This window comes from Aedes albopictus, chromosome 1, assembly GCF_035046485.1.
Source record: "Aedes albopictus strain Foshan chromosome 1, AalbF5, whole genome shotgun sequence".
In the NCBI taxonomy this organism is placed as follows: domain Eukaryota; kingdom Metazoa; phylum Arthropoda; class Insecta; order Diptera; family Culicidae; genus Aedes; species Aedes albopictus.
This window is the reverse complement of record NC_085136.1, coordinates 141,688,885-141,716,691: the sequence shown is the minus strand read 5'-3', so window position 1 is coordinate 141,716,691 and position 27,807 is coordinate 141,688,885. Positions and strand designations below refer to the sequence as shown.

The 27,807-nt window shown below is 40.7% G+C and overlaps 1 protein-coding gene across 6 annotated transcripts in view; it reads left to right on the top strand.

The window, feature by feature from the left end:
* The window catches only part of LOC109400927 (fibrous sheath CABYR-binding protein), a 92,529-nt gene that overhangs the window by 56,668 nt on the left and 8,054 nt on the right, over nt 1-27,807 (top strand). For all 6 annotated transcript variants that reach the window (XM_062845519.1, XM_029878302.2, XM_062845518.1 and 3 more), the window contains exon 3: nt 23,504-23,848. In XM_062845519.1, the coding sequence (XP_062701503.1) occupies nt 23,504-23,848 (345 nt within the window). The remainder of the gene's footprint in view (nt 1-23,503; nt 23,849-27,807) is intronic.

The following is a 27,807-nucleotide window of genomic DNA, read 5'->3' as shown; positions in this document are numbered from 1 at the left end:
CAGAACCGTTTCGTTTAGGGTGATTTTTGATATTATGCTCCTTTTGCATTGAAATGCAAATCTGTAAGTCTGGTGTGGGTGAATTTGGGGACTGCTGGACCGTTTCCTATCCTTTCCAAGGAACGACTTGAACTAACCGTTGGTTGGGTCTCATGCCGGGCAATCATACCTTGGCGATTGGTCCTCATTTGAGGTGGCGCTTAAGCCATTCGCTTAACAAAACGGAAACAGCCCAACAGTCCATGTTGTAGAGAAGTTTATTAGGGAGAGTTTTAGGAGTAGACCGCCAGTCGTTCCCAAAGGACATTCTGGCGTGCTACATGAGTTTGGCTAGAATGACGTTTCAACGGCTATCACCCACATCGCCCTGGAGATACAGAGGAAGTCACGCGTAGACTTGAATTATGGCTAGTTCAGATGCGGTACAAAAGGTGGTCCAGGGGTTCGGAGTCTGCTTCGTAGGTCATACCGGTGCCCTGCGGTCGAAATCGACCCTTACAGCGATTAAGTGACCGCGGAGAGGAAGTCCTGGTAGCGTTGCTCTCGTGGTGTCGGTCTACTGTGTAGGATCCGAGCCCTCGGTTGGAAAGGGGTCCACGGTAAGGGCCGGGGCAGGTGGACACCCTACTGCCGTCAGCAACCTTCTGGTGCAGCTGATACTTAGTGCCTGAAAGGGTAGTGACACCCTTGTCTTCACCAGGTCAGATCTGGTTGCACGTAGGCATCAGTTCTTGATGTCTGCAAAACAGTTTGGCGCGGGTGTGTGGTTGGCCCTGCCCGCCTTCCGAGGACAAAGTGAGAGGTGAGGAGTAGATGCATCAGAATTCAATTTTCCAACTCGAAATCTGTTCTGCTATACGCCAGTGAAACGTTGTGTGTATCAGTTGAGAACACTCAACTACTGCAAGGTCTTCATCAATAGATGTCTGCGGTATACAATTATTATTGCATCACAATAGGATCTCCAACGTTGATGGTATCAAAAGCCGATAATAACAGAAATTCGGGATCGAAAGTGTAGGTGGGTCGGCCACAGGGGCGAGGACAAAATCTACAAACAAGCGTTAGTTTGAAACCAAGCACTCAGCAGGACATCACAGCAAAGGCTCATGGCACAGCAGACCCAGATGCTGATGGCGGAGCATCCTCAACAAGGAAATAAAGCAAGTCGACAGAAATTTGACCTGGCCACAGGTCAAGGCGATGGCTGGCAATCGCCCAGGATAGATATCTTTCAATTCGGCCCTATTCACCGCCATGAGTGCTCAGGGCTGAAAGTAAGTAAAATGCATCTAACACACTAATTCAATTGAACCTGGTCAGAGACCGGTTCACCCACTGCCGCGGAAAGACTAATATTATTAACATCTATCATCGAAGTAATCACATCGCACCAACATGCAAATTTCCTTTTCATTCCGCTGGCACGCGCTCGACCCCCTCAATAAAAAAAAACGGATGGGAAAATTGTGAAAGAATGTCTAAAGCCGACGCCGCCGCCCGCACTGCGGTTGGTCGGGCATGCATGCGACCGGGGCGATGGAATCGTGATCGCTGCAAAACCCCAAAAGCGATCAAGCTGCTACTAACGATGATTGAATGCATTCCGCGGTCGGCAGCCCAGGGCCCAGTAGAAGTGCAGCAACCGAATGCAAAACTAGATACGCCGCGCCGGCTCGATGCTGCCGCCGCGCCGTGGGTGGATGCACTCTTTGCGGTAACTCACGGTAGGAAGAAATTACATACGACGTGTGGTTTCGTACCTTGCAATTGTGCGAGGCACCGCTCGATTCGGTCGGAGGAAGACGATGGAAAAGGTTACCAAATGTAGAGTTTGTACCTTCCTAACCTCGGTGGTGGGGCTCCCGCTTCGCCGTGTAAAACTGCATGCAAAGCATTACATGCATTATGTCGTGTCGAACTTGAGATATTTCTGCAAGGTCCGGAGGAGTGTGTAGGAGTATTTTCTGTGGCTGGCAATGATCTATAGCCTGACGATGCATCGGATTATTCTTTCGTTCGGCTGTGGCGGCGGAGGCGGCGCTTTAGGGCAAAGGAACCAGAAAGGAACGTGCGGGTAAATGCCAACAATGTAGGTCAGCTGCTTGCACCGTGAGCCGCCTGTACGGGATAGAAAAGTGAAACCATTTAGGGGCCATTTCTGAGAAATTGGCGAAAGTTGCACGGTCCGATCAAGGTTGCAAATTGTTGATACCGGGCATTCTTCAATCCGGGTTGTTGTCTCAGTTTGGTATGCAAATGCAGGGATGCAGTAAATCACTCGACGATCGGGGTACAGACATGCATGGTTTTGCATGAACCAGGAACCACCGATCTGAGCAAATTACGACTTTTAACCTACTGCTTTATTTATCGTTTCGTGTATCAAATTAATTGAACACGACTCATCGCTGCTGCAGTCGTTTTATGTAACATATAAAATATATGTCAGCCCACTTTAGTACGTGTGTTTTACCTTCTTGTTTCATTCCGTAATTTAAATCGATTGCATGACACAGTTTGCATTGTGCCGTATGATTTTACCTCTTTTATTGCTTTGATGCTTACCACTTTACATGGCTCAACGATGATCGCCGAGAGCGATAAACGCATGTTGTTATTATGCACCCTGGCCAGCCCAATGCTAGCCGAAAGCAAAACTTCCATTCATGAGTTCAACAGTGCATTTTTTGTGTGGTTAAGTGAGTAAACACATGTATTTAGCAAATAGATCCACAGTTACCGATAGTTTCGCTGTTTAACCAGATTACAACTTGATGACTTGGGGCTATCCTCAGCTTGGTCAGAGAACGCGCCAAGTGCGAGGAGCAAGCTGACTCATGCTCATGTCCGTAGACGACCACCGGTTTTATAAGCGTCCTGTACAAGGTACGTGTACGGTGGCGAATCCCTTTTTTTGACCGCAATATCATCTGGAGTCCATAGGGTAACCCGGAGTAATACGCACCCCGGGGGCAAAACGCCCTCACGTTATTTCATTACATAAAGAAGTTTACTTCCGATGGAAGCAAACTAGTCATGAAAATAAGCCGAACAAGCCCAAGAACGACTAGTATATTCATGTGAAAAGCGTGGAAAACGAAGATTATCCACATTAGGAAAGATTGTCTAATTTGAAGCGCACGAAAAAGCGATTGCGCGCTGATTATATGGAATCAACACATTAAGGACAAACGTCGTGAAATCCCGCTTCAAAAGTGCATCAGAACTTCAAACGCACAAATCTCAAGAAGCAAGCTTCAAATAACAGTGGATTTGATTATTCTGTTCTTGCTCACTTGTAATAAGCTTGAAATAAGAAGCTCAGATGCGCCGGTTTTGTTTACGAAGAGATTTGTGCGCTCCAAATCGTGAGTAGGTGCCAAAGTCGGCTATTGTGGCGGCCATTTTGGGATTCTAACAAGTCTGTCCTTAACTAGCAGCTGGACGGAGCCGCATCCCTAGATAAATTCCTGGGGGAAATTCTAGGAGGATCTATCGGAGATATTACCACAGCAATTTTTAGATACATCCCTAGAGGAGTTCCTCTTTCTCATAAAAGTCTACATGGATTATGGACGGCCCCAAGTATCCCTGTAGGAATCCTTGAAGGCATGCCTGGAAAGAAGAAGCACATTTTGCATTTTTAAATATTGGGACAGTATTCAGCTAAAGATGTATTTTGGCGGGAAATTCTGCCGTTTTTTTTTTTAATTACGCGAGCTTTGTTCGTTGTGTAGTTTATGTATGACACCAATACATTTAGCAATTTCTTTTTAATCAGTTTCCTACAGTAACATTTCCTCTATTTCCTTCCAAATCTTCTGTGATTTCTTCAGAAGCTTATCCAAAGAATTGATGACTTTGTCTAGGGATTCTTCCAGGAATCACTCCAGCGATCATTGCTCAAACTATAAGGTACACCAATAGAGGTAATAAACTATAGAGGAAGAATGTCGCTGGCGTCGCTGCCGAAACATCTCTTGCTGGCGGAGATAGGCCGGGCTATAAATGTCAAAGCGAAAAAGTATGCAGTTTGACAGATAGATACCCGACATGTTTGCGAGCGAGAACAAAGGGAACAGCAGCGACATTCGTCCTCTATAGTTTATTAACTCTATTGGTACACCGGGGCAAGTTGAAACGGGTGGGGCAAGATGAAACACGAAGTTTTGAAATAAATATCAATACAATTTGGATTTTTTTCCTTCGCTAAAAGATTGTTTGAATCAAAAACTATGTGTTATGGCGATCAAACTGTTTATCATCATTAGAAAACATCATGTTAACCCGCTGTTTCATCTTGCCCCACCCGTTTCAACTTGCCCCGGTGTACCTTACCCCGTCTGAAGGCGGGCTGGGTATTGAAGGATTAAGGGGGTTTCAAGGGAGTATTCAAATATTTTTCTGGGGGTTTCAGAAGGTTTCCTATGGTATCAGAGGACTTCAGAGTCTTCTAAGAGTGCTTAAGAAGATTTCAAAAAGAGTTTCAAAGATTTTCAGGGGATTTCGGGGTATTTTCGGAACTTCCAGGGAGCGGGGATTTCGCAAGAGTTTCAAGGCGTTTTTAAAGATTTTAGGAAGGCTTTGTCAGGATGCGTTCAAGAAAGCTTCAAGAAAGGAATAAAGGGGCTCGAAGGCGTCTTAGTTAATTTCAGAGGGGTTTAGTCTAGTGAAATTTACGAAAGTTTCTGGAAGAGGAGATTTAAAAGGTTAAAAGACGGTACAATCCTGGTTTTCATGGGTTTTGAGGAAGTTTCTGAAGAATTGAAGAGAAGTGTACGGAAGTAGCAAGGGATTTTTTTTATAGGTTTCAGGCGTTTGAGTAGATTTCACGGGAGTGCAAGTGCTTCTCAAGCAGTATCATGGCACAATTATTCGCTTCTGTTTCTAATATAGTGCTATTAAACAACTGTTACGCTCAATTTTGGCTGAGTAATAACCCTATAAGCCCGACAAAGCGAAACATAGTGCTAATGTTTCTTCTTCTTAGCGTGGCGTCCGCACTGGGACAAAACTCCATAGCTTAATGTTCCATGAGCACTACCACAGTCATCAACTGAGAGCTTCTTCAGCCAATGATCATGTTGCATGTGTATATCGTGTGGCAGACACGATATACTCTTTGCCTCAGAAAATCAAGCCAATTTCCTCTGCGAAAAGTTCCTGGACCGACCGGAAATCAAGCCCGTCACCCTCAGCATGACCATGCTGAATACCCACGTTTTTACAACTATGGTTGTGGTGATCTAACGGTTACTAGGGTTCAGTAGAATTTGAGGAAAATCTACGGATTCGAGGTGTTTTGAGAAGTTTTATAGCATTTCAGACGGGCTCAGATGGATCCAGTAAAGTTTGAAAGAAGTGTACGGGACGGGAGTTAGTAGGCGTTTCAAAGCGATTCGAGATAAATCAAGTGGTTTCAGAGGTTTCAAAAGGCTTCAGTAGAGTATGAGGAAAGTCTATTTTTCCAAAAAGATATTCTTGAAGGTACCAAGGCTTTTGAAGGTTTATATGTCGTTTAAAAAGAGGTTCAGCGTGTTTCATGGGGCTTCAAGGAAAATTATTGATGGATATTATGGCGTTTCAAAAGCGTTTGACTGTATTTCAATGAAACTCATAGAATTTCAAGAGATTTCAGAGGGCTTCAAGAGAGCTCAAGTGAAGTCTACGGGGTATGATGGCCAACACGTATATGAAAAACATAAAACTAGAAAAAAAAATACAAAGTCTTACCCCCTGACTAATTTGTTTTATACTCAAAAGCAACAATTCAAATTTGAGCAAAATCGATTAAGGCTAAGGGAACTCCCAAGGACCTTGAAGTTAGTATGGAAAAGCTTGGCCAAACGTATGCAAAAATTACAAGTTTTCGGTTTTTGCCGCTAGATTGTGCTGTAAGCGTTTATTTTATACTATCTTTGATATTCTTGAAGTTGACTGTATGCCAACCAATTTTGTCAAAGATTGCAAAGTGATTCGACGACTGTGAAAAATGTTATATCCTAGGCAAAGTAACCCGGGTAGAGGTTAAGTACTGACACTCGAAACGTGATATTGGTTTGGTTGATATAAGAGATAAATGATTTCAAAAAAGTGCCCTAAAAATGTTCCTGAAACATCTGAACAATAGCAAAATTGGATATTTGAAAATCAAACGTAAGCTAAATATAATATTATGATGATGTTCAAAGAGCAAACCTTAGATATTCTTTCATCTCTTATGTCAAACCAATATCGGCTTCTGATCCTAATATCAAAATATGCTATTATTGAAATATTTTCCTCTACTCAGGGAGGCAAAACATGGAAATTTAATTATTAATAATATTCCTTTACAAGCACAGGAAACCAACTATTATGTTTCGCCTCACTTTACCTTGGCTGTAACTTTTCCCATCGGTGTGGTATCACTATGCGGTCATTGATAAAGTTGTAACAACTGAGCAAATACCTCAAGAACTAGGCTAACCCTCTGCTTTGCAGCTGTGGTGCTTTGTACAAACGTTGATTCAAATTTCTAAATTATGGTTGCTTGCAGCCGAGTGAAATTTGGTCTCTCAACCCCGGGAAGGTAATAAACTCTATTTTGCCTAACTGGGAAATGACGCGTCAGGATACTTAAGTGGATAACTTAATAAAGGGTGATCAGCCTAGTAAGATGCGAATAGTAAACAGAGGTATACCACAAAAGTTCAAATCACTGGACGCAGTGCTTCAACTCCCCCCAACAAAAAAAGGTTAACCATACGTCCCGTATTTAACGGGACACTTTTGTTTTTATGACCTTTTAAAGGTGTTCCGTCATATTAGAAAAATAGGCCAAAATGTCCCGTATTCTACGGTAAACGAGTATTTTAGTTTTAATAAAAAAAACCCAGATTAATCCACCTAGTGGTGATAGTGCCTTTCTCGTCGAATATGTACTCAACATTTTTCTGGCCATAAGCCGAAGTGTTCCTGAATCGTGAACAGTGCTTGTTGACCCATCAATGTGGGGTGGAGTTGATGAGTAATAAATGTATTTGATGAAAAAATTCTTAAAAAAAATTAAGCAAAACCGCTTAAGGCGAAACTGGAAACATTTCCTCATTTTTTTGGTTTTTGATTTTTTTTATAAAATAACGAAGCAATATTTTCAAAATCGGATTTCGTGCACTTGTAGAGTATGGATCAGGGTATCTTCTGATGTTTTTACGCGGCATAAAATGTTTTTCGTTTTTGCAGAAACCATTTTTTAGTGGAATTTTGTTCAAATATGGTTTCTGCAAAAACGCAAAACATTTTATGCCGCGTAAAAAAATCAGAAGATAACCTGATCCACACTCTACATGTGCATGAAAACCGATTATGAAAATATTGCTTCGTTATTTAATAAAAAATCAAAACCAAAAAATGAGGAAAGGCTTCCTTAGTTAGGCTTCGCCTTAACTAATTGGTTTTGATAAAAAAAAACTTCTGGAAGACTATAATTTCGCTTTAAAATTGAAAAATTTATTAGTTTATTTATTTGTGCACTTCTTCAAGATGTTGAATTCCGACCAAAATTCCCCTCTGAACTTAAGAGAAAATCTAAATTTCTTCTTCTTCTTCTTTATGGCTCGACGTCCCCACTGGGACTTGGCCTGGCTCGCTTCAACTTAGTATTCTTAGAGCATTTCCACAGTTATTAATTGAATGGCTTTCTTTGCCTGCCATTGCATGAATTTGTATATTGTGAGGCAAGTACAATAGTACACTATGCCCAGGGAGTCGAGAAAATTTTCCCGACCGGAACGGGAATCGAACCCGCCGTCTCCGGATTGGCGATCCATAGCCTTAACCACTAGGCTAACTGGAGACCCCAAATCAAAATTTGTGTCAGCCTTATTCAGAAAAGCAAGAATTTTATCAAAGCCATAATTGAATCTGTAGACTTATTGATGGCTCATATTCCGGCGTTATGTTAAACGTATAGGCCGAGCTGAAAAATATCAAATCTCTCAGTTGACTGCTTGACCACCTTCACTAGCACTGGATGCCGATCTTTATCAAGACATTTCGGCAATTTTATTTCTGCGCACTTTAGCCTATATTTTATTATCATTAGTTATAAGATTCATGTAAAATTTGTCAAAAAAAAGTGCAAGCAAGCGAAACTTCCCCTATTAAAGCCCATTCAAATGTCAACCGTGTTACAGAGCGCGAGGACTCAACCAGTTGTATCAAAATTGTTCGCAGTAATTTTAGACGCAAAAGGGGATTGGTGCTATAAAATCCATCCTACTGTATAATGACGCCTCAGGAATCATAAATGGTGTAATTTGACAAGTGCGCTTCAATTTTTATCAAGATTTTGTTCTTTTACACCTATTAATCGCTTCCATCGATTTTGTTCACCTGCGTAATTTCAGCAATGGATCCAACCCTGATTCTACAACACTGCCGGTAATCTTGAGTGTGATCAGAGATTATTTTCTTGCAGCCCGTTTAGCTGGTTAACGAACATTTTTGATGATTTGATGTTTCGCATGCATGGGTTTGGTTTTATTTTTTAATTGGTCACTTCCGACGGGACACCTGGAACCGGTTCTGGAAGACAACCGCTTTAAATACAGCATGAAACTATTTTCCTGCTTACCGTTCATCTGGTTATCGAAAAAGACGCTCTTCGATGTGTCACATGCCTGGGTTTGGTTCACCTTTTTAATTGGCCACTTCCGGCAGGACATCCGGAACCGGTTCCGGAATACAATTCGTTCAGATATGGTCTGAAACTATTTGCTTGCTTACCGTTCATCTGGTTATCGAAAAAGCCGCTCTTTGATGTTTCGCATGCATGGGTTTGGTTCATTTTTTTAATTGACCACTTCCAGCGGGACAGCTGGAACCGGATCCGGAACACAACCGGTTCAGATATAGTCTGAAACTATTTTCCTGCTTACCGTTCATCTGATTATCGAAAAAGCTGCTCTTTGATGTGTCGCATGCATGGGTTTGGTACACTTTTTTAATTGGCCACTTCCGGCAGGACATCCGGAACCGGTTCCGGAACATTACCGGTTCAAATATGGTCTGAAACTATTTTCCTGCTTACCATTCAACTGTTTATCGAAAAAGCCGCTATTTGACGTGTCGCATGCATGGGTTATGTTCACTTTCTTCTTTGGCCACTTCCAGCGGGACATCCGGAACCGGTTCCGGAACACTACCGGTTCAGATATAGTCAGAGACTATTTTTCTACTTCCCGTTCATCAGATAATCGAAAATGCCGTGGTTTGATGGGTCGCATGCATGGGTTTGTAGCATTTTCATATCTGGCCCCTTCCTGGGGTACCGGTCCGGAACACCAAAATGGCCATAACTCCGGAACGGCTGGACCGATCTGAACCATTTTCAATAGGAAACAATGGGACAATGTACCCCGTCGAATGAACCATCGGTCGTTGAAATCGGTTGATATTTACTATCTAAAAATGAGGTGACCTTTTTGTACACATACACACACACATACATACATACACACACACACATACATACACACAGACATCATCTCAACTCGTCGAGCTGAGTCGATTGGTATATAACACTTGACCCCTCCGGGGGCTCTATCAAATTTTCGTTTTTGGAGTGAACATATAGCCTTTCGGTACACCTTGGTGTACGAGAAAGGCAAAAAAGTTGAATTTGTTAAGACATTGTTTTATTATTTTTTGATAAAAAAAAATATTTGTTCCTTGTTTTGTAAATATTAATATTTTCGAGATATCAATCTGGCCAAAGAACTTTGTGACTTTATTGAAATTCTCAACAAATTTAAAAAGTAATTTGTGAAATGTTAAGGCATGAAATTTAATGATATTGGCGTAAACCCTTTAAATTCCCCTACAGGAATCTGTAATTTTTCACATCATTTATGTAATAGAACATCAAGTCATGCCAAATGAATCTAAAACTAAGTCAAATAGTTACTCAATCAATATGATTGACCGAAAGCTTATGAAATCAAAACAGTTTATATTATGAAGAATTTTAAAATTAATATGCGGAAAATAAAATTAATAGAAGAATCTCAAACATATTTCTTGAAATAGTTATCAATAAATATGGGGAGCTTTCAGTCATACATCTACTTAAAAAGTTTACTGAAACATTGAACCCTTTCAAAACTCTGAGACATAATGCGGTTATTTTTCGAAAGCTTTCAGATGCTTAGATTCTTGTGTTCTTGTGGTTTCAAATTACAGAAAAAAGGATACGAATTTTAGCAGAAAAAAAATTAGATGTGATTAATAAAATGTGACTTTGAGTCCAACTAATATAACTTTTTTTGCCTTTCTCGTATACCAAGGTGTACCGAAAGGCTATATGTTCACTCCAAAAACGAAAATTTGATAGAGCCTCCGGAGGGGTCAAGTCTTATATACCAATCGACTCAGCTCGACGAATTGAGGTGATGTCTGTGTGTGTGTATGTGTGTGTGTGTGTATGTGTGTGTGTGTATGTGTGTGTACAAAAAAAACTCACATCACTTTTTGGCAGTAAACCTCAACCGATTTTATTGACCGACAGTTCATTCGACGCGGAATCTGGTCCCATTGTTTCCTATTGAAAATGGTTCAAATCGGTTCAGCCGTTCCGGAGTTATGGCCATTTAGGTGTTCCGGACCGGTACCCCAGGAAGGGGCCAGATATGAAAACGCTACAAACCCATCCATGCGGCACATCAAACTTCGGCATTTTCGATAACTTGATGAATGGTAAGCAGAAAAATAGTCTCAGACCATATCTGAACCGGTAGTGTCTCGGAACCGGTTCCGGGAGTCCCGCCGGAAGTGACCAAACATGAAAGTGAACTAAACCCATGCATGCGACATATCAAACCGCGGCTTTTTCGATAACGTGGTGAACAGTAAGCAGGAAAACATTCTCAGACCATATCGGAACCGGTAGTGTTCCGGAACCGGTTACAAATGTCCCGCCGGAAGTGGCCATGTATTAAAGTTAACCAAACACATGCATGCGACATATCAAATAGTGGCTTTTTCGATATCCTGATGAACAGTAAGCAGGATAATATTCTCAGACCATATCTGAACCGGTTGTGTCCCGGAACCGGTTCCGGGTGTCCCGTCGGAAGTGGCCAAATGTAAAATTGAAATAAAACCATGCATGTGACATATCAAACCACAGCTTTTTCGATAACCTGATGAACAGTAAGCAGGAAAGCATTCTCAGACCATATCGGGACCGGTTCCAGATGTTCCGCCGGAGGTGGCAAAGTATAAAAGTTAATTAAACTCATGCAAGGGACATATCAAATCGTGGCTTTTTTGATATCCTGATGAACAGTAAGCAGGAAAATATTTTCAGAACATATCTAAAACGGTTGTGATCCAGAACCGGTTCCGGGTGTCCCGCCGGAAATGGCCAAATATAAAAGGGAACCAAACTCATGCAAGCGACACATCAAATCGCGGATTTTAAGGCATCTTGATTTGACAAAAAAAAGTTTCCGGCCATATTGGGGACAACCGGTAGTGTTCCGCAACCGATTGCGGTTGCCCCATCGGAAGTGGTCAAATATAAAGGAGAACCAAACCCATAAATTCGACACATTTAATGACTTTTTAGGTATGCTGATGAACGGTTAACAAAAAAAAATCACAGACCATACTTTGGAAAACTAATAGTGTGCCGAAACCGGTTCCAGGTGCTCCGACGGAAGTGGTCAAATGTATAAAAAAAACCAAACGCATACACGCAGCACAATTAATAACGGCTTTTCCGATAACGCGAAGAACGGTCAGCAAGAAAATAGTCTCAGGTCAGTAGTGTTCCGGAACCAGATTTGAGTGCCTCGCCGGAACTGGCGAAATGCACGAATGAACCAAACCCATACATGCATTACATCAATTTGCGACTTTTTAGGAGAACTGATTAATAATTTGCATGAAACTAGTCTAAAACCACATCAGGGAAAATCGGTAAGTGGTAAAATGCGAACCGAAAGTTGTAAATGTGAAATTGAATCAAATCCATGCGTGTCGTACCATAAAACCACGCTAATTCGACAATGATTGCAGTCAAATTACCTGTGTAAACTTTCAATTCGATAAACTAACTCTATTTTAGTTTTGTTTAGATTGTATGATTTGTTTTTGAAAAAAATTTTTGAAAACAAATCTTACAGACAAGGATGGGAACACTCACTTGGAAAGAGTAACACTCACTTGCACTTTTCTCAACTCAGAAGTGTGAAATCAAGAAACGATGTATGGACGACTTTTGCCTTGTGATTTCGTCTAAAATTTTGCCGAATAGTGTAGGGGTCGCACGCGCATACCGAAGTCGTGAGGGAGCTGCGAAGGCAACTCTCCACGAGGTGAATGTAAATTACACTCACCTCGTGGAGAGTCGATTTCACAGCTCTGTCATGACCTTGGGATTCGTGTGCGACCCCTACTCTATTCGGCATAGTTTTAGACGAAATCACAAGGCAAAAGTCGCCCATACATCGCTTCTTGATTGCACACTTCTGAGCTGAGAAAATAGCAAGTGAATGTAACTCGTTGCAAGTGAGTGTCCCCATCCCTGCTTACAGATATTGTGGTGGTACGAATTGAGAGCTTGTACATTTTACGATTGTTGGCTTCCGATGTTCACTGCGGTTGATCACCAAACGGATCAGGTGTCGGAATGCACCAAATTAGAACTTTTTGAAGAAGCAGCTGCACGAGGAGCCGCTGCGGGTGTAAGTAACATCGTATCATTCGTATTTACAGTGTAATACACTGTGACATTTGATCATTTTTTAATTCAACAAATTTCAAATGAGCGGGGTACAAGTTAAAAAGTGTCTTTTTAACTCTAAAAGGGTTACCTGGGGCCATGAAGGTATCCCTTTTAGGGTTAAAGAGTGATGAATACGCGGGGTTTGACAGTACATCAAATAGCAGCTTTTTTGATAACTTCTTCTTCTTCTTTATAGCTCGACGTTCGCATTAGAACTTGGCCTGCCTCTCTTCTACTTAGTGTTCTTTAGAGCACTTCCACAGTTAATAATTGAAGGGTTTTCTTTGCCCGCCATTGCATGAATTTGTATATTGTGAGGAAAGTTCAATGATACACTATGCTCAGGAAGTCGAGAAAATGTTCCCGACCGGAACGGGAATCAAACCCGCCGTTTCCGGATTGGCGATTCATAGTCTTAACCACTAGGCCAACTGGAGACCCTTTTTTGATAACACGATGATCGATTCGTAAGGGTAAAAGGTTATTGCGGCCATAATAATTACAAAATGCACCATAGGAAAATCAAAATGCACCATAAATAATTAAGCAATGTACCGATAAAATGCACAGCTTTCTCCATAAATAAATAGAAATGTTCCATAATAAATTAAAAATGTAGCGGTAAACCAAAAGATTTTCTAGTTAAAAATGAAACATTGTATCAATAAAAAATTAAATAAAACACCATAAACAAATAAGTTTGCTCCATAAAAAATAATAAAAATATCCATAAATAATGAACATTTGCTCCATAACTATACCATATTTGCTCCATAAAAAATTAAAATTGCACCATAAATATCATCAAATTGCACCATTAACAAACTATAAATTTTACCTCAAAGAATGCAAAATCTACAAAAATTAATCAAATTCTGCATCATTAGCAGTATTTCAATGGCTAGTAGCACTGGAAATATGTAAGTATATAGTAATATGTGGAATTTAAAAGGCTATATTCTGCACCTTCTGCCTAAATTAAAAAAAAATCAAATCTGACTATACATGTCAATGGTTGCTCCTCCGTGATTGATCTGAGCTGGTACCAATTGCACTGGGATTCAAATGAATAAGGGCTGGGACACTCCACTTATTCTAAAAGTGCAATTTAAGCAGCTCATACATTCTTGATCAATAACGGCGCCGGCCACGTCCTTATAGTCAGTTAGGAAGGGAAAGGAATGTTCTAACATTCTAGTGTGCTGGTTGTTGCTACTAAAGACCGGGATCACCTCTGCATCCCCACAACCAGCACGGATGCGATCCATGAATAGGGGTTATTTTTATAGTGTTCGTGATAGATTGTGTGGTGAATAAGGTGAATAAGGTCAAGCGGCACAGCACGCTTTGGTTGCATAACTTGTAGGCGTTATATATACGGATTCTTTTAATACAGGGGATACTCAAAATAACTGGGACAGGTAAAATTTTCACTTTTCAAAAAAATTTCAACTCGCTGTAACTTTTTGAAAAGGGCATCACATATTCTCAAATTTTTACTGTAAGTTCATCAACTAGTTGTGTATCAGTGGTTCAATTTTGGAAAAGATCGGGCTATTCTTCACGAAGATATAAAGATTCTTGAAAAGGGTATAATTATTCGATAGCCAACTTTGAGCTTTTATATCTCCGGATTCAATGAACTGATTGCAATGAAATTTTGATCTTTCATGACTTATATGATGAACTCTTAAAAACGTTTAACTTAACTTTAAATTTTTAACAAGAGAAAAAGTTATAACGATTTCATTCATTTCACGATTTTTTAGTAAATTCATCAATTTCTAATATGCATCCCATTACTTTCTCATTTTTTTAGCGGCTATGTTGTAACTTTCCTTCAAAACACATTTATATATAAGTCATTTAGAGGGAAATTAATTGAACTATAATTTGCATCTTGAATTTTGAAACGATGTTGAAGTTTTGGATAATTTGGTGTTTTATTAGAAAAATAATCTAATCGTTATAATTTTCTTCCGTGTTAAGAATTTTAAGTTAAGTCAAAGGTTTTTCATAGCTCATTATACAAGTCATGAATGGTCAAAATTTCATTGCATTCGGTTCATTGTATCCGGAGATATAACAGCTCAAAGTTGGCTATCGGATAATTTTACCTTTTTCTAGAATCTTTATAACTCCGTGGACAATGGTCCGATCTTCTCCAAAATTGGACTACTGATATACAACTAGTTGATGAACTTACAGTAAAAAATTGAGAATATTTGATGCACTTTTCGAAAACTTACAGCGAGTTGAACATTTTTTGAAAAGTGAAAATTTTACCTGTCCCAGTTATTTTGAGTAACCCCTGTACATGCGGCGTAGCCTGTGGATGCGTTGTAACTGTGTCGATTCGGTTATAGGTAATCCACAAATCCATGAATTTGCCCGGTATAATGCAAACAGAGATGTTATCCCGTGAGCGTTAGCGAGTTCGAACAGCAAGCGATTATCCGGTAAATTGCATTCATAGTGTTTCCATCTTTTAAGTCGTTCTATCATAGATGCGTGCTTCGGTACATGGTTTCTGTTTATTTTCTTCTTACTTTTCATATTAACATTATCCCATCCACATCCTAAAACTATATGTCGTTGGACACTGCAGCAATGGTACAATAAGATTAAATTTATGTAGCTTTTACATTCTATGTACATTCTGGGCTGCAAAACGGTGAGTCGATAAGGAGAGCGTCCAATATAGCTCTGGTCCTCACAAGTTCCTACCTCATGCTTCCACGGGTCAAGCGATGACAAAGACCGCCAGCTAAGAGTTGTGTGCTTAGCTGGTAGTGCAGCCTGGGCACTGTTGTCCTTCTGACTTCAGCTAGATTGAGGAGGTACGATCCGAGTGTCTGTTCACCAAGGAGGTGCGGCTCAAACAGCGTCTGTTCTGGCATCCAGCGGCTGAGTAAGAAACGCTGCACCACGCCCAGCTAGATCCAAGGTGGTAGCCCCATCAGCGTGGTCGTCCCAGTGTTGGTTGGGACGTTAAACAGAACTGGCACGATGGCCCTCCGGCGAGACAGGAGTGTTGGCGTAGGCCCAATAAGCCACCCGTAAAAAACCCCATTGCGAATAACATAGGAGAAAATACGACTCGATACAATCGGCAAAGACCCACGCGACGAAATAAGGACTACGATTGGAAACTTGGAACATGGAATTGCAAGTCACTAGGTTTCGCAGGATGTGACAGGATAATCTACGATGAACTACATCCCCGCAACTTCGACATCGTGGCGTTGCAGGAACTTTGTTGGACTGGACAGAAAGTGTGGAAAAGCGGGCATCGAGCGGCTACCTTCTACCAAAGCTGTGGCACCACCAATGAACTGGGAACAGGATTTATAGTGTTGGGCAAGATGCGACAACGTGTGATCGGGTGGCAGCCGATCAACGCAAGGATGTGCATGTTGAGAGTTAAGGGCCGTTTCTTCAACTACAGCATCATTAACGTCCACTGCCCACACGAAGGGAGACCCGATGACGAGAAAGAAGCGTTCTACGCGCAGTTAGAGCAAACATACGATGGTTGCTCGCCGCGTGACGTGAAAATCGTTGTCGGCGACATGAACGCGCAGGTAGGAAGGGAGGAAATGTACAGACCGGTAATCGGGCGAAACAGCCTGCACGCCGTATCGAATGATAACGGCCAGCGATGCGTAAACTTTGCAGCCTCCCGTGGTATGGTAGTCCGAAGCACCTTCTTCCCCCGCAAAGATATCCACAAAGCCACCTGGAGATCACCCGACCAACAAACAGAAAACCAAATCGACCACGTTCTAATCGACGGTAAATTCTTCTCAGATATAACCAACGTCCGCACATACCGCAGTGCGAATATAGATTCGGATCACTACTTAGTCGCTGTATGCATGCGCTCAAAACTTTCGACAGTTATCACCACACGTCGAAGTCGAACGCCACGGCTCAACATCGAGCAACTTCGTAACGTAGAGGTGGCTCAAGACTACGCGCAGCAGTTAGCAGTGGCCCTACCAACGGAAGAGCAGCTTGGCGCAGCTACACTTGAAGATGGCTGGAGGGACATCCGATCCGCCATAGGTAGTACCTCGGCTACAGCACTAGGCTTCGCGACTCCGAATCACAGAAACGACTGGTACGACGGCGAATGTGAACAGTTGAAAAACGAGAAGAATGCAGCATGGGCGAGAATGCTGCAACACCGTACGAGAGCGAATGAGGCACGTTACAAACAGGCGCGGAACAGGCAGAACTCAGTCTTCCGGATGAAGAAGCGCCAGCAGGAAGAACGAGATCGCGAAGCGATGGAAGAGCTGTACCGCGCTAAGGACACACGAAAGCTCTACGAGAAGCTGAACCGCTCGCGCAGAGGCTTTGTGCCACAAGCCGACATGTGCCGAGATAATCACGGGAATATTCTCACGAGCGAGCGTGAGGTGGTCGAGAGGTGGCGGCAGCATTACGATGAGCACCTCAATGGCGACGTTGCAAGTACCGAAGGTGGCGTGGTAACAGATCTAGGAGTATGTGCACAGGACGAAAGACTTCCGGCCCCTGACCTTCAAGAGATTGAGGAGGAGGTTGGCCGGTTGAAAAACAACAAGGCCGCTGGAGCAGATCAACTACCAAGCGAGCTTCTAAAATACGGTGGAGAAGCACTGGTGAGAGCACTACACTGGGTCATTACCAAGATTTGGGAGGAGGAAGTATTACCGGAGGAATGGATGGAAGGTATCGTGTGTCCCATCTACAAAAAGGGCGACAAGTTGGATTGCGGGAACTACCGCGCGATCACACTACTGAGCGCTGCCTACAAGATACTCTCTCAAATTTTATGCCGCCGTCTATCACCGATTGCAAGAGAGTTCGTGGGGCAATATCAGGCTGGATTTATGGGTGAACGCGCTACAACGGACCAGATGTTCGCCATCCGCCAGGTGTTGCAGAAATGCCGCGAATACAACGTGCCCACACATCACTTGTTCATCGATTTCAAATCGGCGTATGATACAATCGATCGAGAACAGCTATGGCAGATTATGCACGAATACGGATTCCCGGATAAACTGATACGGCTGATCAAGGCGACGATGGATCGAGTGATGTGCGTAGTTCGAGTATCAGGGACACTCTCGAGTCCCTTCGAATCTCGCAGAGGGTTACGGCAAGGTGATGGTCTTTCGTGCTTGCTGTTCAACATTGCTTTGGAGGGTGTAATAAGAAGAGCGGGGATAAACACGAGTGGGACGATTTTCACGAAGTCCGTTCAGCTGCTTGGTTTCGCCGATGATATTGATATTATTGCTCGTAAATTTGAGACGATGGCGGAAACGTACATCCGACTAAAGAGTGAAGCCAGGCGAATCGGATTAGTCATTAATGTGTCGAAGACAAAGTACATGATGGCAAAGGGCTCCAGGGAGGAATTACCGCGCCCGCCACCCCGAATTCATATCGACGGTGATGAAATCGAGGCGGTTGAAGAATTCGTGTACTTGGGCTCACTGGTGACCGACGACAACGACACCAGCAGAGAAATTCAGAGGCGCATTGTGGCAGGAAATCGTGCTTACTTTGGACTCCGCAGAACTCTACGATCGAACAAAGTTCGCCGTAACACGAAGTTAACCATCTACAAAACGCTGATTAGACCGGTCGTCCTCTATGGGCACGAAACATGGACCCTACGTGCAGAGGACCAACGCGCTCTTGGAGTTTTCGAACGGAAGGTGTTGCGTACCATCTACGGCGGAGTGCAGATGGAAGACGGGACTTGGAGAAGGCGAATGAACCACGAGCTGCATCAGCTGCTAAGAGAACCAACCATCGTCCATACCGCGAAAATCGGGAGGCTACGGTGGGCGGGTCACGTCATCAGGATGTCGGATAGCAACCCGACTAAAATGGTTCTCGAGAGTCATCCGACCGGTACAAGAAGACGTGGAGCGCAGCGAGCTAGGTGGGTCGACCAAGTGGAGGACGATCTGCGGACCCTACGCGGAGTGCGGAACTGGAGACAAACAGCCATGGACCGAGTGGAATGGAGGCGGCTACTATGTACAGCAGAGGCCACCCCGGCCTTAGCCTGACCGGTAAGGTAAGTAAGCTTTTACATTCTTTGTGGTGAAATTTACAATTTGTTTATGGTGCAATTTGATTATATTTATGGTGCAATTTCAATTTTTTATGGAGCAAATATGGTATAATTATGGAGCAAATGTTCATTATTTATGGATATTTTTATCATTTTTTATGGAGCAAACTTATTTGTTTATGGTGTTTTATTTATTTTTTTATTGATACAATGTTTCATTTTTAACTAGAAATTTTTTTGGTTTACCGCTACATTTTTAATTTATTATGGAACATTTATATTTATTTATGGAGAATGCTGTGCATTTTATCGGCACATTACTTAATTATTTATGGTGCATTTTTGTTTTTCTATGGTGCATTTTCGTTATCTATGGGTGCATTAAATAGGCTGCCATTCGTAAGATCATAGCCTCAGACCATATTTTAGACAACCGGTAGTGTCCCGAAACTAGTTCTGGGTGTCCCACTGGAAGTGGTCAAATGTAAAAGTGATTTGTACCCATGCATAAGATAAATCAAATCGTGGTTTTTTTAGGTAACCTGATGTACGTTAGCAATGATATTGCCTCAGACTATATTTGGGAGCCCCGGTGGTGCTCCGGAACCTGTTCCGGAAAGTAACAAAATGTACCATGCGACACATCACATCACGGCTTTTTTTAATAACCTGAGGAACGGTTAACTAGAAAATAGGCTCATACCACATTAGAGACTACTGGTAGGGTGGCACAACCAGCGTTTGATGCTTCGCCGGAACTACGAAAGTAAATAATACCAATGCAAGCGATAAATATGTGTAAGAGAACAAAATCTTGACATATTAAACCCACATACAAACAGACGTCTCACGATACTCACTACGTTCTTGTTTTTTACGGTCAATAAAATATAACCTAGAATGTGCAGAAAAAAACTTTATAGAAGACCGCAAAGTGATCTGTGAATGTGTAAAAAGTTACATCTTAGCTTGTTAGTATCGTCTTGATATTGATCAGCTCCCATTGTTAGTGAAGGTACTCAAGCAGTCAACTGAGAAATCTGATATTATTCAGCTCTGCTTTTACGCTGAACACAACGTCGGAGTATGTGCCATCCATAAGTTTTAAGTCAATTCAATGATGGCTAAAATGCTTGCTTTTCTTAAAAAATATCAGGATTCAGGAACACTTTGACTTACGTCGACGGAAAGATCGTAAGAACATATACGACGAGAAAGGCACTATCACCTCTAGGTGGATTAATTTGGGTTTTTTTCAACCGATTTTGAATCTTATAGGGTAGTTCTTTTAAAATATAAGGTTTCATTAAATTTTGTCGAGCATCGTTTTTTAGTATTTTTAAAACTTTAACTGAAACGATTAATTTATTCTTTTTTACCTAGGGGCAAGACACATATAACGAGAGTAAATCTGTTTTCGAAGTGTTACTCACCATTGCTCTGGATGTCACTGGATTACTCTCATTTTCCCAAAGTGTTGTCTGATGCCAGAGCAAAAACCGAGTATTGTCCGATTTTCCTCGTTTCAGAGACGTTTCTGAATGGATTCGAACAGAAAGAGACTGTTGCTTGTTGACCACTTGAGTGATTCCTAATCTTCAGTTGTCTCAAAATGTTATTAACATTCATAGGTTTCTCTACTTTTTGTCATTTACAGTTAGAAGAGATATACAACTTGTTTGTAGTTTGAACTATCGAAATATAGCCGCATCCTAATGTGTATTGAACAATTTCACGCAAATGTCCTTTTTTATCTTGTTACTATCTGGTCAGCCTACATGTCAAGAACACTAAGTTCAAAATAGGCTGTCTCAGCTGGAACATTGCGCCATAAAGAATAAGTTCATAGATTTCCCATGAACACTACTGATTCCTCTTGAAACCTCCTGAAATACCCTGATCAACGAGCTTCAAGTTAGTATGAGACAATTTGGTCAAACTTATACAGGAATGACAAGTTTTTGAAGTTTACCAGTAGGTGATGCTGCAAGCGTTAATAAAATATTGTCTTTGGCAGCTTCAATGCCTCGTAAGGCATTACAGTGGGTTTAAAAAAAGTAGAGTATTCAAGGCGTTTTAGTAGATTTCAGGGGCTTAGTACAAACCTATTTAGTAATACAGTTAAAGATCACAAGTTTCGCTAGTATATTTGATAAACTATACTTAACGGAGATCTTGAATACCCTAAACAGTTATTGAACTCACTACTTAACCAAACATACTTGCATGAGGCTGTGTGAGCATGAACATTGATTATAGTGCTTCAAATGATCGCAATTATGCTGATTAATCCAATGATTTATACTCAGGGAAGTTCTTGGAAACCCTTAGACAGACACCCTCCCGTTTCAGCTTTAACTCGCCTTAAACGCCCTTTAGCTACCGTAAACCGGGGTCAAATTGATCAGCGGGGTGAAATTTATCATTTGGGTACTACATTGTAATTGCATACCAGTAACTTTTAAGCGTCGCAATGATCTCAAACTTCTTACCTCATCTTGTTCATAGATGTCTAGAGATGATTTTTGACTTTTATTTGTTTAGAGAAAAATTAGTTTTGCCTTTTTTTAGGAATTTGCAATGTATTTCTCACTTTGCTGAAATCATTGCTTCTTCATTGCCACTAGCACTTACCGTATTTTTTTTTTTTTTGTTTTAACATTTTTGTGGAGCCTTGGTTGGAAAGTTATGAAGCTATTCTGAATATGCATAAGTTAAAAGGAGTTTTTTTTTACGAAAAAATAATTTATTGTAACAGAAATCACTTATTTCAAAGGAAATTGCCTACCTTTTGGCGTTAAAGAGGAAATTTCAAAATTTTACTTAGCATTTTAAGTGTCAAATTCACAAGTTGCAAGAGTTTTTACGCGTTATTCGGGTTTAGAAGAGCAAAATTAGGTGGATAAGGATTTTTTTCCTTTTAACCAATGCTTAATTGTATACTGATCAATTTCGCCCCAAAGTGGCACCTTATTTTTTTTATTTTTTTTTTTTTTTTGATTTATGAAGTAATTTAACTAAAAGCTCAAAATTGTTGAACAAAATTCTGCCACATAGTTTCACCGAGATCCACTGGGTATTGATTTTGCAGAAATTCTTTTCGTAGTATTTAAATTGCCACTGATGTTATCCGCAAAAGTTGTATTAAAGTGATCAATTTGACCCCGGAATATGGTACCCCATATATTCTCCTCAAACCACTCTTTAAGTTCATGAACTGCTCTGGACAAAACGGTTTCCATTAATACCAAGTTACCCTAATAGATTTCGCCTAAATGGATTCTACTTGATTGAAGGTTCCAGTGTTTTGATAAGGACAAACGTCTTGAAATTCCGTTGCAACAGTGCATTAGAACTTCAGACGCACAAATCTTAAGAAGAAAGCTTCAAATAACAGTGCATTTTATTATTCTGTGCTCACTTGTAATAAGCTTAAAATAAGAGATCAGGTGCGCTGGTTTTGTTTACGAAGAGATTTGTGCGCTCGAAACCGTGAGTAGGTGCCAATGTCGGCCATTTTAGGATTCTAACAAGTCTGTCCTGTGGAGCAATAGATATTCTGTCTATCGGCACTTCAACACTTATTGACTAAGAGATTTTCTTGCTAATTGACAATTTTCATATCCATAGGTGTATCGTCTTGCGGTCACGAAGATATTCTAAGCTCAGGCAGAGATACTAAATAAATTTCTATTACTGAAAGAACCTGCATCAAAGCGTCCTGAAGCTGTTCGGTTAGTGACTGCGATGTACTGCTCTGAACCTGAATTACGACAATCTGGCTTAAACTATGACAGTACAGTTTCGTGTAATTTGTCACGATGATGAATCACGCGGCATATATCAAATAATTAGATCTTTAAATTAGTTGCCACAAGTGCTTAACGAATCGTTTGTTTAACTGTTTAAGTTTAACTGCATGAAACTAACTATATTCAATCATTAGAGTTCATACGTTTTCAATCACTCACATATATGAGGTCGATGAGTTTTCGTTTACGCATTACCACTGCCGAGTGCATGATTAGCTTGGTGAATATACTTAAATATGATGTGCTATTAATATTTTGTGATGCTTTGTTTGATACTATTCGAAGCTGCATGGTATTGATTACTGTGTCATTGTATTTTGATGACGCATTCCAAGAATGGTGTGATAATATCATCGCAATTATCTATCCCTTAATCAAAGTATCTAAAATTATTGGCAGCTATATATTTATAATCTCGATTCACGTGATCTCCCCATAAAATATCTGTCCTTTCAATACTTGACTATTCTTTAATTGCTGGCACACGCCCTTTATGGATCTATTGAAAGCTGAAGACCTTGATTAAATATGCTTCGTAAGCAATCATATACAAACGTACATCAAGAAAACCGAAACCAAACTGCACTGCAAAGTAAATCTAAATGTTGTGCAGAAAACGTTCCGCTTCGATCGCCTTACTGGTCACTCGTGTCTTGTTACAAACCGCTCGCCACCCGATGTAATTAAACCTCACAACATTAATAATCGATCATATTTAAGCACGTCGAAGCCGGTTTCCCGCCCAGACCCCCAGTCCCGATCACCAACTCTTAACTGATTTATCACTTGTTTACCACAGCTGATTGCTATTTTACCATCCACTTCTTTGACTAGGTCACGGTGCTCGTACTGCTTGCTGCGGTGTCAACGTTCTGCGCCGGCCCAGCCCACGGCGGTCTGCTGAGAACTCCAAAGGTCTACAATGCCGTCATAACGACCGACGAGAATTTGACCCCGAGCCGAGCCTATCCCGTGGTGCAACCGGTGGTGCACGAAGCCGGTCTGGCCTATCCGTTCGGTGCGTTCGGGCCCTTCGGATTGTACAATGCGTTCAACTCGTACCCGGGATTCTATCAGCCGCAGCCGCAGCCGCAGCCGTCAGCTGCTGGCTCACCGGGAGCGGCTGTTGCCCAGCAGGTGCAAGGCCGAAACAATGCGTACTACGCTCCGCGGAATCCGGTGAGTCATGGTCGGGGCGTGAGTATTTATCTGAAATACTTAAACTCTTGCATTTACATATCACATTGTTATCACTTAGTTAGGGAGAATCGGGATAAATAGTGATTAACAGACTTTAAAAATGTCCTTTCTGACTAGGTTTGCATCTTTTGAGCAAGAGCACACACATATGACATAACATAACACACATGCTGCACATAGATATATTTTACACTGATATTTACTATTAAATGTATTCAAATAAGAGTCACAAATAATTTTATATAATACTAGCTGACCCGGCAAACCTTGTATTGCCCATTTTAATTGTGGATTTTGCACTACGACATAGTTTTTTCTAATGTTTTTGTTATTTTCTTAACTTGTTCTACATACGAACAGGAACATAGCTACCATGAGAATAAACTGAAACGTTCAAAAATTCATTAATTATTTTTAGGGAAAATAGGGGTAAAATGAACACTCCAAGCGTTTGTTGACGTTTTTAATGGAAATATGTTAAAATCTTGCATTTTTTCCATGTAATATCTTAGATGGGATTATGTTCTAAACATTCTAAGAAAAAAAATGGTCAAAACTATACAGTTTTCTTTTTTTTTCGATTTTATAAAATGCAAGAAAACCGAGTAGCGATAAACAGTGAGGGTAATGAACAATCGATGTGGGTAAAATGAACACATATTTAAAAGTTCATTTAACCGTTATGTGTCCGACAAACTTTTAGCTTTTTTCTACACCGTGCTCTTTAAATGGGCGCTGGGTACCCGGGTACCCTCTCGGCCACATAAGGTTTAAACGTGGAATTACAATATATATTTAACCGCTTGTGAATAAATTTGATGTAAATTATATGTGTTACGACTTTAAAACTTCTTATTTCAAGTTTGCAATGCATTGAAATAATTATTCGAAAAAATGTACTAAAACAGGCGATTTTTCTAATAACAATCTTATTCTGTTGAAGTAAAATATGTTTCTTAACTTTTTACTCTAGTTATCTGACGATGTGCGTCAAAGATTTCAGTATATCGAGTTTGAACAAAATCTGATATAAAGTTTGAACCAACTGTTTATTTTACGCCCAAGCTCAGTTTATTTTAAAGTTACTATAGAAATTTTATTAAAAACAATACCTATTTTCTCACTAAAAATTTTTTTTTAGGATTAAATTATTAGAATATTGTATCCAACATGTTGAAATTTGCGAATAATAGAACAATTGACCTTAATTATGATTGGCTCTGTTTTACATCAGACCATATTATTTACATGATTTTTTTATATTTTCGTCATTTTATAGGGGTTAGTTAATTTTTAAGTCCAATATCAGCAGAAGTACAATGATTTATATTGTTGCATAGAACCTAATTGTTAAAATATGCAAAAATACCATGAATGCTACTGCAAAAGAACAGCCTATTTTAAAAGAAGGAAAAATCTCAGAGAAAGAATGCTGTTTGGTTATTTGGTTGCTAACCAACTCTTTATCAATGTAACTTAAAGGGACAAATCGATCTTAGAGTTAACAGTTCAACTGCCATAAACTACACAACAGTGCCACTCGAAAAAAAAACCTTCGATAGAAAGAAGGAAACATCTAGGTATGTTGTAAGAGTTAGCAGTTGTTCCGTATAGAAAATGTAACAGTGTGACTTGAAAAAACAGCCTATTACAAAAAGAAAGAAACATCTCTGATGGAGTGAGCATTATAAGCAGCAGGAAGTACAACCTGTGTGACGAAGAGGGCATGATGATCATTCTGCCTGTGGATTCAATGAACATTCGGCCTGATGTACATTCTGGCTATTTTCCATTCGGCTCTAAGAACTTCGGCCTAATAGCCGTCGAACGTACACTTTTTCCTAATTATGCAAAAAATTCTATTTTATTTGTATGAGAACCCCCTCCACCCTCTGAATGGACTCACAATATCATTGACATTTCATGCCTTCAAAAATGTTTACATGCCAAATTTAGTTCGTTTTGTACATATTATGCAGACATTCTCTTTATTCTGTTTCATTGGGGAGGCTGGGTGTTGCGCCCATTTTAATAAGGGGTCGCAGACCCTCATCTTTTGAAACATTCCTTATCTTCAACACACTCTACATGCCAAATTTTGTTTTACATATTTGCTTGATTAATCTTTGAGTTATGAGTCATGTTTTATCTGTATGAGAGCCTTTACCTTTTCCCACCACCTTAGAAACATTTCTGGTCTTCACATACCTTCTCATTTTTTAGTAAGAAGAAGTTCAAACTTCTATCAGTATATGCTTATTATCTGGGAAACACACAATTTGTGCTTAATTGTCTGAATAAATATTATCTTATGTCGATTTTTTTTTCTAGAGTGCCCACTCCTTCATAACAGTGTAATGCGAAAGAATTTCCTATTTTTAAAAGAAGGAAAAATCACAGATAGAGTAAGCAGCACTTGTAGCAGCGTATGTATTAGGAAGTACAATCTTTTTTTTACAATGCGGGAATGATGATTATTCTGCCTGGTGCCATTTTGGTTCAATGACTATTCTACCTAATGTCCCTTCCGTATATTGTTTATTTGGCTGTTTGACGTTCGGCCTAATGGTCTTTTCCCTTTTCATAGATGGAAGGGAAGCGTTAAAACTTCCATATGCCAAATTTAGTTCCCTTTGCTTTTTTACTGCTTTGTAACCGTTGGGTTACAAATGGTTGGTTTTTGTTTTGTATTTTATGTTGAGTTTCGGACCTTTCACGTTTCTTGTGTAAAAACAGCAGTAAAATATACAAATTAAATACTAAATTAAATGATCGACAACGAAATAGCACATGACGGGAAAGGGAGAAAATTAGAATTTTAGCGGCCACTGCCTTAAATCAACAGCTATTTCTAACTACATCCGTGTGCTGTGCATGTTTAACCCTTTATAAGACAGTGGCAACTATATTGCCACCTAATCTTTTTCTTCTTCTAACAGCTTATATCTAAATTCTTTTTTTGTCCACTCATACGTGGGATTACTAACAATGATGGGTATGCTTTTGATCCTGAACTAAGCTTAATTCACAATTCGGGAGCTGTTTGTAGACTAAAAAACGGTAAAATTTGACTGCTTTAAAGAAAAATAAGCTCAAAAACTGTAAAACCGATGATTTTGTAAGCTGAACCACGCAGTGTATGAGTTTAGCCTTTTCCACTTCGAAATCAGGCTGTTTGCCGCAGTCTTAAAAAGAAAAGTACCTCAAACGGGCATTTGTAAGAATATTGTTACCTAAATTTTTGAGTGTTTCAAAATGTATCGACCTCTTTGTTTGGACCTTCGTTTACCACACGGATCGGCCCGCGAAACCGGGTACGGTTCCCGCACCTAACCGTACCCAAAGACCCGCCATCATCCACTGCAAGACGATTGCCTCAGGCCATTGGCCACAACCGTAAAGGACGGATTTTTCTCGGCACGGTCGTTCCGGTCTCGTCCAGGGCCGTGCCAATCACGATAAAGATGCCTGATGCCCGAATCCATCCATCAACGCCCGCTGGCTTCGTCGGTCAAGCACTGACCCGACAAACACGCCATTCCATTCCCGAGCTGCCCCGGCGGCGAAATTCCGGCCACACGGTAGTGTAGGAGCAGCCGTGTGGGCCAAAGCAATGATGCGGTAGTCCGCTGCAGCAGTGAGTAAATAGGCACAATTAGAAAATCTCGCTTACACACTTTTGGAATTTTGATTGTGATAGCTGTCTCGGCAAACGTCGTACTTCCCCGGTCCCAAAAATACCCACACACAAAATTTCACACCGATCGGTTCAGTAGTTTCTGAATCCATAGCGGTCAGACAGACAGACAGACAGACAGACAGACAGACAGACAGACAGACGGAAATTCATTTTTATATATATAGAAGATTATATATATAGATATAGATGTCTGTTGCTTGCCAGGCCTTAAAAGAATCTATGCAGAAATGGCTGGACG